This window comes from Puntigrus tetrazona, chromosome 6, assembly GCF_018831695.1.
Source record: "Puntigrus tetrazona isolate hp1 chromosome 6, ASM1883169v1, whole genome shotgun sequence".
Taxonomy (NCBI): Eukaryota; Metazoa; Chordata; class Actinopteri; order Cypriniformes; family Cyprinidae; genus Puntigrus; species Puntigrus tetrazona.
The window spans coordinates 16,319,806-16,339,157 of record NC_056704.1 but is presented as its reverse complement, the minus strand read 5'-3'; the positions used below and the strand labels follow the sequence as shown (position 1 = coordinate 16,339,157).

The 19,352-nt window shown below is 35.7% G+C and overlaps 2 protein-coding genes across 4 annotated transcripts; both read right to left on the bottom strand.

Annotated features, from left to right (window-relative positions):
- Nucleotides 1-673: 673 nt before the first annotated feature.
- Nucleotides 674-13,414, bottom strand: ap1m3 (adaptor related protein complex 1 subunit mu 3). Of its 3 annotated transcripts, none has more exons than XM_043242457.1 (12): nucleotides 13,201-13,414; nucleotides 11,478-11,634; nucleotides 11,285-11,352; nucleotides 10,973-11,103; nucleotides 9,679-9,826; nucleotides 8,039-8,165; nucleotides 5,457-5,599; nucleotides 4,374-4,445; nucleotides 3,941-4,099; nucleotides 2,872-2,997; nucleotides 2,697-2,772; nucleotides 674-2,284 (listed from the first exon to the last, which is right to left on the bottom strand). In XM_043242457.1, exons 1-12 carry the CDS (start codon nucleotides 13,240-13,242, stop codon nucleotides 2,262-2,264), a joined length of 1,272 nt encoding a protein of 423 aa, XP_043098392.1. In that variant the 5' UTR covers nucleotides 13,243-13,414; the 3' UTR covers nucleotides 674-2,261. The 3 variants fall into 3 exon arrangements, with proteins under 3 accessions (XP_043098392.1, XP_043098393.1, XP_043098394.1); XM_043242458.1 differs by having other exon boundaries at nucleotides 13,206-13,414; XM_043242459.1 differs by lacking the exon at nucleotides 3,941-4,099.
- A 124-nt stretch (nucleotides 13,415-13,538) lies between these two features.
- Nucleotides 13,539-18,770, bottom strand: c6h1orf210 (chromosome 6 C1orf210 homolog). Its single transcript, XM_043242460.1, has 5 exons — nucleotides 18,645-18,770; nucleotides 16,352-16,469; nucleotides 15,616-16,051; nucleotides 14,750-14,833; nucleotides 13,539-14,637 (listed from the first exon to the last, which is right to left on the bottom strand). The coding sequence occupies exons 2-5, from the start codon at nucleotides 16,454-16,456 to the stop codon at nucleotides 14,243-14,245; spliced, it is 1,020 nt and encodes a 339-aa protein (XP_043098395.1). The 5' UTR covers nucleotides 16,457-16,469; nucleotides 18,645-18,770; the 3' UTR covers nucleotides 13,539-14,242.
- Nucleotides 18,771-19,352: the final 582 nt, after the last annotated feature.

The window sequence follows — 19,352 nt, the reverse complement described above, 5'->3', positions numbered from 1 at the left end:
ATGTATTAGGTGTTCAAATACTCTTTAAGGTCACCACAGACCAGATTTGTTTTAAAGATTAATCACGAAGCAAGATTTTTTGTGTGCTCTTCTTGCAATGCAATAATTACATTTTCCAAAACACTACTAAGTATTGTTTATTTGGTTAAAGAATCTAGAAATAACAGACAGCTACAGGCTGGTTAAAATGTTTCAGTTTGGTTCTTTTTGCACGTATGAGAAATTGCCTTTGAGAAACCGTGCAGCTGAGTCATTCATCCACAGCCCGTCCTGTGAAGACAGACGTCATTTCTGAAAGGGTCAGTAATGGGCCGAGGGACCGTTATCATGGGCTGGGTGGTGTTGTGCAATGCCTGTTCTCACCCACAACAAGCTGGCTATTGTGCAACAGCTGCTCAGCCACCACACAAACAATAGCTGACTCTGTGACCCATTGTCACCCATCTATTGGCCTGTCATGTGTTGAGACTGATAAGAATGAAGGCGAGCAAAAATAGCAATGCATGCAACACCCGTATTCACGGATGTTTGAAAAAGAAAATATTTGATCCATTTACTCATAGTCATACCCCTGCATAAAACATCAGTTTATTTCAATAGCTGGAATATCCATAGGTAAATAAACAAAAAAATAAGGCTTTCCATACAGCACAGAAAATAATCACAAAAACACTTGCCAAAACAAAAATCCATTTATTTTCTCACAATGACCTTTAGTACAGTATTGAGCAAAAAAGTTGTCAATAAAAAAAGATCAAAAATACATATTTCATATTCAGTGTGAAATAAATATCAGATGTTGTCACGCCATTGACCTTTCGTAAATAAATGAGCGAGGAAGCCGCTTTGACGTGACAAATAATATATTCCGCTGCCTCTGCAGAGGTGGCAGACAGTATTCCACACACACACACACACACACACACACACACATACATACACACAAAAAAAAAAAAAAAAAAAACTGTCGCACTGATAAAACAAGTGGTGCAATGCATGCTGAATGATGAAAGAAAATCTGAGAGGATTTTCCCAGTGTGAACACTTGCAATGACATATAAAAAAGATGTGTGATCAGATGTGTTGACCGCCGTGGATTAAAGAAACAAAGGCAATCATAATTAAAACAGCATCAACAAGCAGCTTGTTGTTTGCTGTACGGTGGATGATAATGTCATTAAGCATTTGCACTTTTTATTCTAAAAGTGTGTAGGAGTTCATGTTATTTTGAATGAGCTCAATCAAACCAAACCGAAGACGAAGATACGGGCCGCTCTGGTGAAAATATAGTGTTACAACGGTGTCCTAACAGTACGCTGCCTTATTAATCATTGATTTTGAGCACAGGGTATTTATTTCATTGGACCTGTGGTTATGTTTACAGCTCTATAGACATAAGATCATATCACAACAAGAGATAGTCCCGCCACCTACAGCAGAAATGAAAATAAGCGGCTTATGTAAACATCTGACAAGTTAAAAGGATAGTTCGAAAAAAAATGAAGAATTAAAAAAAAAAAAAAGAAAAACACCCTTAGGTCGTTCCAAACCTGCAGTGTTATTTTAGTATAACAAACTAAATTGACACATCTCTCAAAAATGTGATTTTTCCAAGGTCCCACTTTACATTAGGTGGCCTTAACAACTTTGTTCTTACATAACAAAATAAGTATAATGTACTTATTGTGTTCATATGGTATGGTCATATGGTAAGGTTAGGGACAGGTTTGGTGGTATGGGTAGGTTTAAGAGTAGGCTAAGGTATAAGGGATGGGTCAACAGTTTAACTGTAAATGTAATTATAGAAATTAATTACAGTTTTTTTAGTATGTGAAAACATGTATGTACACAATATGTGAACTGTATCATGCACATCAAGTGAAGTTCAATCATAATATTGTTTATATCTCAAATGAAGGTGGATATAAATGTAGTCATTGATATACTGTTCTAGCTGTATATTTTGATTTAATATATTTTGATAAAAAAAAAAAAGTTATTTTTATTATTTTACATTTTTTAAAAAAAAATGCATACAGGCTCAGAACGACATAAGGGTAAAAAGATACTGTAACACGACCCCTGTGTTAAAATCAATCGCTTCAAAGGGTTTTCTCTGAAACCTTGTGGACTTCCTTTTTTAACTTGTAAAACCTGATCTCAGATAAAAACAATATCAGTTTAACCGCTGTGTGAAAAGCAGTAACCGCCTCACAGATGAAAAAGGACAGGCACACAACATACACAGGCGCTGTCCTCTCTCAGTTGGTCCTCAGTTGATAATCTGTCAAAAACGTTCAAGCAAAGTCAGAAAGTACTAATAAACTGTATATCTATAAAATAATAAATGCATGAAAGCTTAACTGAAGGCATTTGAATATGTTATTGACATTCGGATGTTTGAATATATCTGAAGAATTCCATTGTGGTTTAAGATTTGATGTCTGCTTTGCATTTCTTATGAATAAGTGAACAGGGCTGAGGGATTAGAGTGACTCTCTCTCCTCTGGTGTCGCTGATGCAAATGGAAAACTGATAGTCTACACTATTTCAAACTGCGTGTGTGTGTGTGTGTGTGTGTGCGTAGCAGACAGAGTAAGGCTCATGTTCACTGAACTTTTAATGCAGGGTGAAGGTAAACTTTATATCAGAATGTTATTTGAGCAAGCGTGAGGGAATTTCTGAATATGTCTCACCTCCACTCTGTGTAATATAACGCACCCAGGGTAATGCCTGGTATCCGCTCTTCTCGATAATCTTCAAGTATCGCACCTGTGTTTGTTTCCACAAACAAATAAAATGATTTGCAAAAAAACTGCATCATGACACTTATGAAAGAATATTTTGAGGCGAATATGCGCTTTGCTGCACCTGAATGCCTGACACTGTGAAGTAAGGAATCTCAAACTTCACTGTGATTGGTCGCTTGGCTTCGAGTTCATCACTTTCCACACTTGGCAGTCCAAAATGAGCTCGCATCATGAACTCTTTCCCGCCCTTCAACAAGTGAAGACACATCATTAGTTTTTGACACATCTAACTGTTTAATTAACACTGCAACAATCATCACTTCAGCTTTAAGTCCTAATTAACAGTTCAGTTCTAAATGAGTCTTGTGAGTCATATTCCTAAGTAGGTGATACAAACTTTCCTGTCTCTACAAGGTTTGCAACAGCACACAACTCCAGAACCGATTCACAGCCTTTCAAGTCATGATATCATCAGGACCTGGAAAAACATTCTTGACTAAATGCCCAACATGTCTACAATAAATCATAAAAAAAAGCATGTTTTTACACTGACTAGACTAAATAATAAGGCACGGAACTATAAGTTTAGTGTGTCTTGGTTTATATTATTTTTGATGTCCTATTAATACTAAAAAAAGATTCATTTTTGACAAATATTTTATTCTGTATATTTTGTGTACATGCTCCTTTGGCAAACTCTATACCGTTTTTATGGTCTTTTAATTGAAAAGGGAAATAAACTAAAGAAATGTAAAAAAAAAAATAATAAAATTAAATGTAAAAAACAAAAATTCAAAAGCATTATATAAACCGAAAAAAGAAATAACATTAATAAAATGAAAATATATCTACAAATGTGCAAGCAATATGCAAACCAAAAAAATAAATATAAAAGGAAAACTACGTAAACAAAAATATATACAACAAGAACAAAATTGCAATAAATATTTAAAGTAAATATTTTATAATTTTATTGTCAGCAATAAGAAAACTTTTGGTCGCTTTCATACTTCTTATATTGTATCTGTGCAATACACACACACACACACACACACACACACACACACACACATACAATGGAATTTATAACTGAACTTGTTGTTTTTTAAATTTACAAATGAGATTTTAAGTAATGTTAGTATCTTGCCACAAAGATCTCAAAACATAAATAATGCATGTATGGTACATACAGGGAAAGACTTGATGTTCCATTCTACAGCACTCTTCTCAGGAACCCATTTAGCCTGGCCCGTGGTGGTCTTAAATTTGGGGGAGTCAGCGTCACTGGGAACAGGAACTAAGATGGACACATTGTTGGCAGTGGAGCGGCTCTTAAACTGACTGCGGGCCTGGAGAACAGATGGAAGAACTACAGCACAACTTTGGAAAGTAAAACTTCTAAAACTACACTTTTAGAAACTAAAGTTTTGTATAGCAAGGGCAATGGGACAAAGCATGTTTATGTCAGAATCTGACAAGTCTTTGGACACAGCTCAGGTAAACTTCCAGCCATTCCCCAGGACAGAAGCCTGAAAGCTAATTACTGAAAGCAGGGAGTGTGCTGGAGAAGGCAAAGCAAGAATCAGTGGAGTGTGTAGATTGTGTGTATGTGTGCAGCTCTACCTTAACCTTGATCTCTACTCGACTGTGAGAGAACTTCTCTATTACGCTCTCAATCCATATTAGAGGCTTCACCTGTCAAAACACAGGAGTGACAGAGAAAAGAATAGAGCAGTAAGTCTGCTGCCAATAATTGAGCCATTGACTGGCCTTTTTGACATATAATCTTCTTAAATAAATGAAATACAGTAATACTTCCAACAGTATAACATCTTTTCAAAATGTAATATTACAATATAATTATATAGAATAAACGCTAAAAAAAATGACAACATAAAAAATATATTTTAAAATATTCCATTATACAGGGTTGCGATCAGTACATATACACATTCACATATTATTTAATTTTTTTTAAAAGAAATTAATAGCGTTGTTTAATATAATAATATAAATTAGTACTTTTAATTAATAATTTTTTTAAATAATATTTCACAATATTACTGATTTAATTGTTAGAAAAAATGCAGCCCTTGTGAATAAAAAAAAATACTTCCTTCACAACATTAAAAATCTTAATGAACCCAAACTTTAGAGAGGTAGTGTATATATATAGTATCACATATCTTTCACATAATAAAAAACATTTCCATTTCAAATGTGTTTAAATGATCAAATGTATTATTAAAAAAATATTATTAAAACTTATGTAATTAAATTCCTCACAATGGAAGTGGAACATACATTTAAATTCTGTTCACGGTGTACTTCAGAAATAATAAAAGTATTACAGTATGCGATTCAAAACATAACCTTTGTTTTTTGTTTTTGTCTTTTAATTTCAAATTCTTTTAATTTAAAATTCTTTGTATGCTTTCTACTTTGAAGTTCTTGTCTTGTTTGTGCATCATATCAACGTTCCTTGATTCTTCTGTTTTTATTTAAACAAATCTCACCGAGACCCCATCATTACAGCAGCACAAACATTACATCTAAAAGACACCTGACTCTCTTACGAATTAAACGCATTAATTAACAACAAACTTTGATGTTTTAAATTACATTTTATGCCTAATTAAGACATCTGCCATTGACAAAATATGTCTAAACTCAGTGATCAGAGAGTTGTATACGTGCAGAACTGACCGTGGTGTTGAGTCTGTAAGACATTAGTTCAGATTCTCCATCAGGTGGGATGAAAGAGATAGTCCTGTCATTCTCAAAGCGAGAGAGACGCACACACTGATGAAATTTCACATCTTCCAGCTCCACAGACTTGCTCTTCTCTCCTGAGAGAAAGCGAAAGAGAAGCCCAGAGAGAGCAGGGTGAATTCTAATATAAGAAAAGTGGTCACTGATGATTGTAATATGTGTAAAGCTAGTTAATCAAGTTGAAGGCTGCACACACATATTCACCCTCAGAGCGTAATGTGTTTCCTGGAAATTGCCAACAATAGCACTTCTGTGCACCCAGGTAAGTGTGGAGGTAGTTTATTTGTTTGACCTCAGCAAAGGGAAAGGCAGTGACTACAGAAGAGCTTCTTAATGACTCAGGGCCTCTGAGCCACAAAACTCACTAATACCAGAGAGCTGTGGGATTTCAGCGGCGCACTCACAGCAGCAATGTGTGCGTGTGTAAGCCTCCCTTTATATTTATGAATGTATTCCGCTCCATCCAGGAGTGACATTTACAGTGGAACATGAAAGAGCTCTCAGAGGTTTGTGCTGAAACACAGAGGTCAGATCAGAAGCTCTGGGTGTCTGTGTCCTCTTCCGCAGATGAGACCTGCTGGGAGAAGCTCCTGCACCTACTGATGACATCAACCGCCGGGACTAAAGGTCGCAGAGGGGTTAGGATGCTCTCTTATAGCGCTCTGATTGGCTCCCCAGGGTCCGCAGGCAGTGGTTCAGGGAAAACGGCTGGTGTTCAGAGGCAAATGTACACCTATAGGTACACATTGTTTGACTCGACTGTAAAAGTGCTCTAAAGATAGCAGGTTTGACCTATTATTTATTCATTTATACATCATTAGCTATATATATATATATATATATATATATATATATATATATATATATATATATATACATACATACACATACATATATACATATACATACATACAGCTATTGATGTATAAATGATTACATTTACCGTAATAAAATAAATTAAAGATTAAAGATTATTTAATTATTAGATTAAAATTAACATCAATTTGTGACTTAAAATGCAAGCATCACAAGATTGAGGTGGATAAATGAATGAATGAATTACTTTATAATTTGAAAATATTACATAAAATACTTCCTTAACCTATTTTTATTGACCTCTTAATGTCCGATAATTGAATCTTCACCATAGTAAAAACTTGCATTTTCAATCTTGAGTCTGTGGAGGGCAGTGTTTCATGTGTCTTATTCTCATTCTGCTGCTGAGCTGAGAAGAGATATTTCTTCACCTGATGCAATAACAGCATGGCACCTTCTACCTTCAGCTCTGTTTATAATAGTTTTCACCATAGTTCAGTTTTAAGTGGCACAGGAAACAACCAGGTCTTTTTCACTTCCCTGAAACCATATCTGATAAAACAGTTTCCTGTAGAAGTCAACCGAAAGGGTAGATTGTAATGTTTATAAAATGTTAACAGCTAAAACAGCACAGCTTGGTAAATTAGATGCAGCTAATTTTAAGGATGAAGCTGATATTTATTTCTTTTGAACAGAAGATCATCATTCAATTAATTGGATATCGATTCTCTTTCAGTAGTAGAGTGAATCCAGAGTGCTTCCGTTCTAGAATGCAAAGTTCATTTACACCGCACATGCAGAATACATAACTGAGATCTGGCCCGCTGTGAAACTGACACCCGCTGGTCTAGGCCTGGGGTGAGGATTAACCAAGAGAATCGGAATAATGGAATTCACCTAACAAGTGCAAATGAGAGAGATGCTTACAATAAAACAGGTTAAGACAATCGACTGACTGCTCGGCCAGCTGCCCTTGAAATCGAGTCTCTTTCTGCACTACTAAAAATAAAAAAAATAAAAATACAAGGTCAATTTAAGGCTGAAATGTAGCATTTCGGTCACCATTTGTGTCCGAAGCAAATGGAGAAACAAATTAAATATTAACCTTGCAATCTTGTAAATGGATGTAATTTTGATATTGATATATTTGTGGTTTAGAGGCAGAAACATTCTTTTATTTATTACATTCAGCCTTTTGTTGGTGGGATTTGTGTGTATTTATTTATTTATGTTTATGACAGGTCTTATCATAGGAAAATATATAATTAATCTTAACTATATCTGTTAAACACTCTAAAACACGCTGCCTGTTACATCTACATAATTGCAAACTGTAATCAAAGGCTGTTCCATAATTTTTATTTATTTTATTTTTATTTTATCTAATGTTAGTACGATGACTAATACTAAGTACCTAATTAGGTAATTACTCTGTATTATATACTCTGTATTTAAAATAAAGTGTTACCAATTCATCTGCTACGCTTACTGTAAAAATCGACATATTGGCGAAAAAAAAAAAAAAACATAGCTTGAAACTTTAAAAACAGAAGTTTATCAATACCTAAAACCAATTTTAAGGTTGAAAAATAGGCATGCTGTAAGATTTGTCACTATGTGCACTATTTTTAACGTTCTTATCACTATTATTTGTCTCGTTTCAAAAAGTGACGGGACTAAAGATGGATAGGTATACTCACGGCCTGTGATCTCGAAGAGTACTTTGTCATTGAGTCCGAGCCTTAACTCGGGCATGCCCGAAAGAACGACTTTGAGTTTGATGCAGCCCAGAATCTCGCTACGCAGAACACTGCCTGTAGCACTGACCTATAACGAACAAAAACAGAGAAGATAAATGCAAAGCACAATCAAGAGTGGCAAGGTGCGATATTGCATCATCACCATTACTGCCATCTACAATTTATTACGCTCTGCCGGGCAAGGCAGTAACCGTGTGATTTGTGCCATAATGCTGTCGGAAAGAGAGGGTTGAATATGCTGCGATAACTACGAATATGAGAATGTAATATATTATATTATGGTAAAATATTAAAAGCATACAAGCTGGACTCAGAAGGCAGATCTAAACCTCAAAAAGTCCACATCGATTCAATACCTCTGAGGGCTCTCAGATACAAGAGCCAGAAAAAGCCAGAGCGAGAAAGCTGCACGGATGAATAGCAATGCAGAATTAGAAAGCAATGAGACGTGATTTAGCTCTTAATCAGAAGAGTGGTGCTGCTCAGCGCTACTGCGTGCCAGCGTTTAGACCCCCCGACCCCGAGGAGCACTAATGAATCCATCAAAAGCCAGTCCGGTTGGGGAGCTGAAAGTTAAGAAGCAGAAAAGAAAGGCAACAAGAACTTAAAGACGGCAGATGCTTCCTCCCTTTCTCAATCTAAGGAAGTCTGGAGACCTAACCCTTGACCCTGGAGAACATGAAGGAGGTCAGCTAAGGTACAGTAGGATGATAGAGCGATAGCGTGGGCTGTTTGATGTCTGCACTGAATACGCTAAATTGTTCCAGTATGTGGAAAGTGTTTTTATTCCCCACAAAAAGGAAAGTAATGTGCTTATTTTTATATTACTCTATTGTATAAGTTGCTGTTACTTCAAATAGTTAATGCATGTTATGCTATTGTTATTTACTACATTATCAAAAACACTGTAAAAAAGTTATATTGTGCAATAGCATTAAAAGTACTGTTTGTGTTTTAATGCTGTATTTTTAAAGCGCAATTTATTTCTTGCAAAGCTAACTTTTCAGTAGCCATTACTTCAAAGAAATATAGGTAATCCTACAGAAATAATCCTAATACACTGGTGTTAAAGAAACATTTTTATTATTATCTTTAAAAAAAAAGTGCTGCTTGATATTTTACTGGAAACAGTGAAACGTTTTTTTCAGTGCTCTTTGAGTGCAGCGTCCGAAAAAACTGCATTTATTTATTGCTATTCTTTGATAGAAATCGTTTGAAACTATTGAAAGTTGTTACTCTCAATTTTAATAAATTTACAGTATCATTTGTTGTAAAAAATAAAATACTCACCCCACGCTTCATAGTAGTATATGACTAAATATAATGTGTTGAAATGTGTTGAAATTCAAAAAAATTCTAATCGCTCAAGAGTAATCAACTGCACAGATGCATTATATAATAATTTAAATAATAATATAAGGCACTTTTATTATCTTATAGAAGTGCCTTATTAGAATGTATTCCTGAATTAACATCTTTTGTTGGTTCTAAAAACCTTAAAAAAAAACCTCAAGTCATAAGAAAATCAAAAAGAAATGAAGAATTTTGTATATTTCTACAGTATATTTAAGTCCTCTCACCAATAGGTTGACAGACTCAATGACATCCATGAAGACTTCATTTTTCCTGTATTTGATGCCCTCTGACCTCCAAGACACAGCATTGGTTACTGTAGCCGGGGGCCGTGGCGCTCCAACCTCCAGCTTATGCCCCTGTTGGGTGATGTACCTGGTGTGGAAGTGACAGAAGGCCATCAAGACATGCTAACACAAGAAAGCGACATCATAATGACAACCATAAAAAGATTCAATATTTTATGATCCCACCCAGTGCATGTCAGCCACTATCAGTATGATAAGCATCATTATTTGTCACTAGTCAGTGAAGCAAGTAACTTCAGCGAGTATGTAAACAGATCTCTGGTGCTTATTAGAACTCATGGGAAGAACATGGCTGCCCCTTGAGACAGACAGGCTGAAAAACACCAAACCTTGTTTTTCTTTTTTCGCATTTCCATCGCTTATATATCTGCGATGTTTACCTTACCGCAAACCCTTCATCATACAAACAACTGCAAACAGAAGTTCATTTGAATGCTAACATTTCACAGATGCTATATCAGGGCATCTTAACAAATACACCAAAACAAACTCCTATGTTTTTATTAAATTATTTTCCTAATTCTTTCCAAATTGATACTGTGAGAACGTTGTTTGAAGAACAAGGTCTGAGAAGTGTAAACGTGTATGTGTGTGCGCTCTAACCTCAAGTTTCTCCAGCTGACAGGGTATTGTGTTGCTGTCGGTGAGAGCTAGCAATAATTAGCTATCTGCTAAGTGGCTGCCAGCAAACCGAGAAACACTTATAAACCTGAAAGCTGTTTATGAACTGACTTACATGTGATTTGCCATGTTTGTTAGTTTTTTGGGGGGGTTTTTTGCGCCAGACAAGATCAAGTTGTGCTTTTGTTATATTCCTTAGTTAGAATGTTATACTTTTACAGCACTTTTAATTAGCTAAATGATTTAGAATTTTATGTTTTGTAAATTTTTCAATCTTCTAAATATGTAAATGACCTGGAAAGTGTTGTCATCTGATTAAAAGGGGTAACATATCAGCTAATAAATATTTCAGTTATTGCTATTCCGTATACATGTTCAACAAATTTAACTTAAATGTCTATATTACTCCTCTATGGTCCAATCATCAGTATTACACAACACAAATAACAGCCCTCTGCACAAAGCATATACAGTGACACGTGAACAGCTCTGAGCTTGAATAGTGAATGGTGACCCTCATTGCACTGTTAGTGAGTGACGAACAGTGTTCTTCGAGCAGCGATGGCTGAATGGTGAGTCTGTCAGGACTTACTCTAGTAAGATCTTGCTATCAGTGGTCTGAGGGAATCCATAGTCCATGACTTCATCCATTAGCTCATATACCGTCACAAAATTGTCTCGAATACTCTCTTCTTCCAGTGACTTGAAATATTCAGTGAACACCTGCAAACAAATGGTTAAATGCAAGACAACTATATTAAATGTGCACAAATTGGATATATTAAAACGAGGAAAGGTGATGTGGAATATTTTTAGGATGTTAATGTTTACACATTCAACAAGACTGTGCTGTGTAAGGTTTTAAGGAAGGCGTTGTCCTGTCGATAAGATAAAACACACTTACCTCCACTAATTTGTACAGGAAGGAGTATACAAGAGCAGCATTGGTATTCTTCTTCGTTATCGCAACCACTGAGTAAAATCTGTTAAGTAGTGAATACGCTACACTTTTGAGGAGCTGTCGCTGTAACAACAACAGGACTCGTAATCATTTTATTAAAGGCAAATAAAGGTTATACTAAGCATATGGAGGATACGGTAGAGGTTGCTGTGCTTGATCCAGAGGAAGTGGGTAGAGCCGTGTATAACCACTGGTGATAAATCAGCATCTTCCTCTCTCTTCATCATTATGGGCATAAAGTTGTCAATCTCATTCATGTCCACATTGCCCATGTAGTTTCGACATATGAGGACCTTAGAGATGGAAACAAAGTTGAAAGCATAAGATTCTCATAAAACAAAGTACACTAATTCTGCCGTGTAATCCATATAAAGACATGTTCTATATTAAATCCGATAAACAAAAGGTCATTTAAAAACTCTGGAAAACCTTGTGCTTCTCTCAGTAAATAGAGAGAATATAGTTTTTGTAGAGATGCTTTGGCCCCGGTCGTCATGCAAATTGGGCTCCTTACCGTCTCGCAAGCAGTAAACACTAGTAAGAAATTCTCAGGGCAAAAGGACGCTTGCAGCACAAGGTTTGTTTTCATTGACTCGAACCAGCCTGAAAATATGTTAACAGCTCAATCAATATGATCTATGAAACAATATCTACACTAAAACTTCTATTAATCAATCCAAGATACAATCAAACGCTTTAGGTCCTGGTCACTTTTTTTTTTTCTCAGACAGATACATGCAGGGTGTATACTGGGGTGAAAATTAAAGATCAGTAAAGCCTGACTTAAACGTGCACTGGTGTTGAGGTACTCCTTCAGATGGAGATATTGGATTGCTCTAGGGCACAGACAAGACCGCTTTCATCAGCCCTGCCAAGATCCAGGGGTGTATTGGAGGGTAATCCATTCCACTGAGACCCTGAGGCTCTGTTTTCATGGAAACACTCCCATCCACCCACTACTACTTTCAAAATTGTGTGTTCAGAGCTTCTCTTTATATTTACATTTAAATATAATTTGTTTATTTTTAAAGTCTTTTATGCTCACCACAGCTGCATTTATTTAATAAAAATTTCAAATTAAACAACAGTAGTATTGTGAAATATTACTATAATTTAGAATGATTGCTTTCTATTTTAATATATTGTGTATTTAATTTCCTAATTTTTTTAATTAGGATTAGGATAAATTACATTGACAAAAAAAATACATTAATTTATTATTAAGACATTTAATATTAGAAAACTAATATTCGGAAACAGAAAACTTCTATTCATAAAAGGTTTCATAAGAAAAGAAAGAAATTAAGCAGCCCTTTGTTTCAACACTGACAATAATATGTTGATCTGAATGATTTCTAAAGGATCATGTGACACTGAAGACATTCAGCTTCACTCTCAGAGGAATAAATCACACTTCAAAATATTTCTTAATATAAAACAGTAGAGTTGTGTTATAATTGTTTACCTTTACAAGAAGGTACCGATATGAAGCCACTGAGGTACTCTTTTTACCATACGCCCACAAAATAACTTTTTTAAGCAGTAATAACTTTTTAAATATAACTTTTAAACATAGAAAAGCGCAATATGTAAAACATTAACATTGCAGTTGCCTTCAGTGACAGTGCTGTTAATTTTAAAGTGACGGATGGGTAGTATCTTTCTGTCTTTTGCTATATTTACACCATTAGTTGTTTTAGAAACCGTCAAATAAGTAAATATATATCATTTACTTCGGCGACCGATCAATAAACATCGATTATCTGTAGCTACACAGGTTTCAAATCAAGTGTCACACCGTCTATAACGAGAGAGCGTAAAGTGCACGACCTTTCTCTGACAGGTGCACGCGCTCTTACCTTGCCTTTGAGGTCCAGGATGAAGATCGCGGACGCTGCCATCCTTATCGACGCTGTTATATGACCAAAAGTGACCGGCAGGAGTCGAAGTTTTGTGAATTTTGGTTAAAGTTTGATCAAGTGAGATGAGAGATCTTCCCCATCCCTCACGCGTGTCTTCCGGGTTTGCGGGCGTCTAACCGGTTGTGCAGCTCGAGCTTGTTGGCTGTGCCGTAAACTGCGAAAGACGCGACGCGTCGAAACTAGAACGCTGCCATTATAACGAATCGAGCCGCCCGCGCCGTTCCGTCGCGTCGCTCTGTTGTAACGTGGAAGCAGTGTGACGTAACTTCAAATACTTTCAGGTGACATTTCTTTATTGAACAGTAGATGAAAATAGAAATACCTAGCACGGCGTTCGTTTTGGATTGCGTGAATGCTACATGATGTTCGATTTGCGTTATAATTACGTACAACTGAGAAACAACGTCAAAAATATATAATATTAGTAGTAATTATAATTTTTGTATTTGTTTCTAGACTAAAAGGCACAAAGGCGGCACGCGGTGGCCAATGAAAGAATAGCGTCACCCCCATAAAAAAAAAAACATGCAATTTTGAAATTAAGTGAAAAATACAAAGCATACAAAAGACAATATATATATATATAGTCCAGAACGCAATTAAAGTATGTAAATGCTAATTCTAGAAAGATAAATCCTTAAATGTTATTGATTAATAATTACCATTTAAAAATAACCGTAGGCTAACTTTCAATAACAATGTTAACATTGTATAAATTATTAACAGATTAACAGATTGTTATTTTGTAAGGCCTACTGTACATTCAATTGTCAATCAGTTTGGATTCCCGTAATGGCCCTAGAAAATATTTGATCATCTTAGCTTAAGCTTAAGTGTTCAAATATCTAACAGGGCCATTGTATATATTTTTGATTTTTTTTAATATGAATTATTCAATGAATGCTTTAGTGATTGTGGAGTGCTAAATGTCAATACAAGTCACTATAAATAAGATATAACAACATTAGACTTAACAATGCTAGCCAATACTAAATTCGATCTCTTCCTCCTCATCCTCATCATCAGTCAGTGCTGCTGCTCTTGCTGCTCTCTCACTCTCACTTGTTTGAATGTAGTTGTCTTCAATAAACCCGTCGTCATCCTCCTCAATGTCATGAGGTGCAGCTGCACGAGTCCCAGGGCCACCCTGGGTCGAGAATCCCACCTCAAAGTTTGCAGGGTCACACTGACTCGTGGCATCCACTTCACTGAGTCTGGAGTGTCTGTAGCTCGCCAGATACTTGTGCAAGACTTTGAATTTGGCCATCAAAGCAATAAGGACAGAAAGGGTGATAGCTGACCCCAGAACAGCCACAAGGACCTTCCAGCTTTCTGAAGATGTTTTGGGATCATCTTCTTTTTTTATTTTTGTGCCTAAAAAATTTTATTTATATTGGTTAGCCGAGTTTCAGAATGTATGCATGATCATAACAGTTGGTAATGAAAGGTGATAATAGATTATAGATTAGTGTAAAAGGTTTTTGACCATTATTTGAACTGTTTGTAGTTGGTGGTTCATCTGTGAGTAGTTTACGAAGAGAGGCTCCATAGTTGACGTCCTTAGAATATCCTGTCATTGGAAAAACATGATATTGCAATTATAGAGTTTTTCTCAAAAAAAAAGAAAAAAGATGATGTTATGTCATTTTTTCAGTAGAAATATATTTAATGTAGAGAAAATTAATGTCACTAAAAATGACTGGTCCTTATCTAATTCTCCAATATACATGCAATTCAATCGTACATTGACACATACACATCAGTTACGATGCGCAGGTTTAAAATGTCTTTATTAGAATTCATTTAAGTTTTATTGTTTTGGAGGGGCACAAAGTAAAAAATGTCAGGATAATAAAAGTATTAGACTAGTAATAATTGTAGGATATTGTTTTTTCTTAACAAAAATAATCAAATGGCTACACGGCTTAATAATATTTCACAAGTTCTCACTTACATATAAATAATCATAGTAAAAGTTAACGTTTTTGGCGTGCGGCCAGCTCGGCGTCCGACCCGATCCCTGAGCGTTTAGTTTAAATTGTTATATTTCAGAATTCATATATTCAGTAATAAAGACCATTGATATAATAACGATTAAGCTTTGTACACTCTCTTGCATTTAAGGTATAAGGAAATTATTTCATTATTTTTTTATTTGATGCCAAATTACATTTTTAAAGCCACTCAAATAAATAAAGTTTTTCAAATCTATGTGAAATCGATATAAATCCAAAGATTACTTTTCTAAGCAACAGAAACTAAATTTGTAAGAGATTTTTCCTTTTTTATTTCAACATTATATGTGACTAATTCAAGTTACAAACAAAATCTAGTATTCAAAAGTATTCATACCATCATTGCGGTCATCCTGTCCCATGCGCTTTAATGCTGTATCTCCTACTTTCTGCCTGGTATCTTGTTCTCCTCTGTGTTCCACAAACTCTCTCAGTCTCAGGTCTTTGACTGCGGTCGACTGAATGTCCCCCAGGAGGAGCATCTGTAAACTGGAAAGCGTGACCAGAGCGTTTGCCTCCACTGTGGCCAGTTTACACCTTCTCAGATCAAGAACTTTAAGAGAGGAAAGACTGTAGAGATGGTCTTTTAACAGCAGAGGGAGGTAGTTTCCTGATAGATTCAGTGAGACCAAGTGGCTGAAGAGGTTGAGGCGACTGAAGCTGTCACTGTGGGTCAAGTCCAACAGATTGTCAGACAGGTCCAGCTCGGTTACGTTCAACCAGATGTGCTTCGGTATCGATGTAAGCCTTTTCCCACCGCAGTCAAATGCAGCCTGTAGAACGAATAAAGAGGTCTGTGGTTATGAAACGTCTGGACTTCACAACTTCATCATTTTGCCCTGTTCAATTAAGATTAAGAATTAAGAAAGTCTTAAAAGAAAGCAGAGTACCCACTGGGTTTCAAACAAGAAACAATTTATTTTCTCACGGCTTGGACCACTAACAGACTGGGTAAACCTCTGTCACCGAAAAACAGGAAACAAGTGCCTACAAACAGGATACTCCTGATGTAGCAGCATTTGCTCTGGCTCAGGGAACAAAAGAGGCCAGAGTGTGTGCTGTTTTTTTCTCACCGTTTCGCTGTTGACCGTACATGGGCCCACGGTCTGGAGTGTGTAGCATGATCCTGAGACCCAAAAACACAGGAGCACACACACTGTGTGTGTAGCAGACCCCATGCTTTCCTGCTTCCTGCAGAAATCACAATTAAGGAAGATAAATGACAAACACTGAATGGCCTTCAGCACTTTAAGAGCTTGAGTTCTGGTGCCATTTGATAACTATATAACGTCATATAAATCTTTGATTTATTGGGTAGTCAGTGCAGGTTATTGACACTGTCAGCACAATGCATACAATAGAAAATGTAGCTTGCAGATTTGTGTTTTTATGCAAAATGTGAAAATGGTACCAATTTAACACCTTTCACGAACTTACATTTGTTGGTGCAACCTAATATAGTCAGGTTGATTCAATCATATTACATTATAATTTTGTAATGTTGTTTGTTACCCCTTGAATGAAATTCTGTTAAAGTTCACATTTGTAGAATACTTCTTTAAACACTGATAAAAAACGTATATTTATAGGCTATAACTGTGTTTATTTATTATTCTTATAAGTACTCCATATATCAACCTACAGATCCACCACAAGCCTCAGCATTACCCTACAGCAAACAGTATCCTTTTGCATATAAAACACACAAATTAAACAATGAATTAAATGTAGCACTATCTTATGTAAGTAATAGTGTACAGGTGGTAGGGACCAAGGTCACAAAGCATCAGGATTTTTATCACCCTGAATGTGTTTATTTTCACTTTTTAGCAAATATATAAATGAAATGGACATAAAATACTAATGTGTTACGAGAAGCATGAACCACCAGAAAACTGATAAGCAGCACAAGCTATTAAGGACATTCCCTGCATGGGACAATGGTCAGTTTAGTCATCATTCTGCAAACATATGTAACGACAGAATGCTAAAACTGACCAATAAGAATCCAAGATTACTCATTTACATAACAAGGTGCAATAAGGGTAATAAAGTGCAAAAAGTGCAATACAAAGCCATAACGTTGATGGTGCTGCTACAATGCATTACAAAAAAAAAACTAAAACATTAACTTCTGGATAGATAATAACAGCGAATATGAAATACAGAAACATGCAAATGATATCAAGATATAGTTATGTATTTCCATGAGAATGCGTTGGAAGAATGTGCGTATGAGAGAGTGTTTGAATGTTCCATCTTACAGACTTCAGCATTTCCTGCTTATCTCCTTGTGGCTTCCACAGGGGCCACATTTCATTGAGGGTTTAGTATTTTTCAGGGGCCCTTCCTCTGATTCCCTCTCCCACTATTCATTTCAGGCTGTAAAGACTCTTTAGGAGCTGCTTTTATCTCTTCCTGTCTCAGGACGCCTCTGTAACAGCATACCTGCAGGATCTGAGATTCAGCCAACTTGGAAGTGTCTTCGCGTGAGTGTGATTATAAATGAAAAACAGAAAAGGTGTGGAAGAGGTAGGAGCTGATAGGCTTCATTTTTATCAATGAACCTGGCTTCATTTTTATCTCCTTAAGCTACTTGCGAACTAACAGCCCTCAGATCCTTTCCCTGACCTCGCTGTGTGGGTCTGAACATACTGCGGAAATACGGCACAGAAAGAAGTCTTTCACTTGACCTCCTCAAACTCAAGTATACACTACATACACACCCTCCCCCGTTTATTCCTAGGTTGTATGTTACTGATTACATTGGCACCAAGGACTTTGCATTGTTTTTGCATGTAACAAAATTGAAAGCTATACTGTTCAACACAGCATTTAATATATCAGTTATGAATGAAATTGAAATTGTTACCTGCATTAAGTTCTAAAAAAAGTCCAAAAGAAATTGAAATTTGTATGATTACGTTTATTCTTAATATTTCGTTTTTTTAATAGCAGTAGTGCACGGCACAAAATACATTAGGAAGTGGGTGAGGCCTACCTTCTTAAATGTTCCTGTGATACATACATAGACAATCTTATTAAGTCTTATCCATCAGCTTAGCAAGTAGCCTATGTGCTGTTAACTATGTTGATTCCCATAATAGTCCACTTCACCTTCCCAAGTTGGCTTGTTGTGGTTGACAACAGAATATAAAATGACATGAGGGTTGACAGGTGGAAATCTGAGATCATTAAATATTAAACTAGCCACCTTGAACAATGTATTAAAAAGTTGCCTTGTTGCTCATATGTGGCAAAGAGATCACATGTTGGGCTTTGCATCGCTTTTGTCACGTTAAAAAGCTATTCAACAAACATGTAAGCATCAGAATACAGTAAAATATATGTTGTGAGGCAACTTACCTCAGATTTGGCTCTTCTGATTATTTAGAGTATGTCAAAATGTATGTTTTGTTCTCCTCAGACGTCACATTTTAACATGGGCATGTTCATTTTTGTTAGCCATTTCCAAGATTAAGGAAATGGCAGGTAGGCTGTGCAAAGGTTGCTAGAGGTGTGTCTTTAGCTTGTCATTCTTAGATGAAGTTAATTTGTAAGCGAATGTCAAATGGAGCTCTACTTCTTCTTTTTCACCTTGCAGTTGACATTTGAACTGATGACACAAAATATCTTAACACACGTGTTATATGTGAACGTGGTCCACAAAAAGTGGTCTTAAGTGTCAATTTTTTAAAACTGAGATTTATTAATCATCTGAAAGCTGAATGAATAAGCTTTTCATTGATGCACAGTTTATTAAGATAGGACAATATTTAGTTTAGATAGACCTACAGCTATTTGAAAATCTGGAATCAATGCATGCAAGAAATGCATATTGCAAATCAGAAATTAAACATTGATATATTTTTCTAAATATCTTCATGACACATGATGTTTACAAATTATCCTAATCATCTGGGGAAAAAAGAAAAGAAAAAAAAATTGTCTGATGAAATTTATTTTCGGTTATTGCTATTTTTATAAATAAATATAACTCTATTTTAGCTGTATTTTTATTTAATTATTTAACCATTCTTTAGATTTTAATGTTTATATATACATATTTATAAT

Excerpts from the sequence above, each read along its gene's own strand:
- ap1m3 (XM_043242457.1), bottom strand. The coding sequence starts at position 13,242 with ATGGCAGCGTCCGCGATCTTCATCCTGGACCTCAAAGGCAAG. Across the intron at positions 11,104-11,284 it reads TCCTGTACAAATTAGTGGAG|GTGTTCACTGAATATTTCAA; the intron begins GTAAGTGTGTTT and ends ATTTGTTTGCAG. Across the intron at positions 8,166-9,678 it reads TTGAGTCTGTCAACCTATTG|GTCAGTGCTACAGGCAGTGT; the intron begins GTGAGAGGACTT and ends TGTTCGTTATAG.
- c6h1orf210 (XM_043242460.1), bottom strand. The coding sequence starts at position 16,456 with ATGGGGTCTGCTACACACACAGTGTGTGTGCTCCTGTGTTTTTGGGTC. Across the intron at positions 14,834-15,615 it reads ACAGGATGACCGCAATGATG|GATATTCTAAGGACGTCAAC; the intron begins GTATGAATACTT and ends TTCCAATGACAG. Across the intron at positions 14,638-14,749 it reads TACAAACAGTTCAAATAATG|GCACAAAAATAAAAAAAGAA; the intron begins GTCAAAAACCTT and ends AAAATTTTTTAG.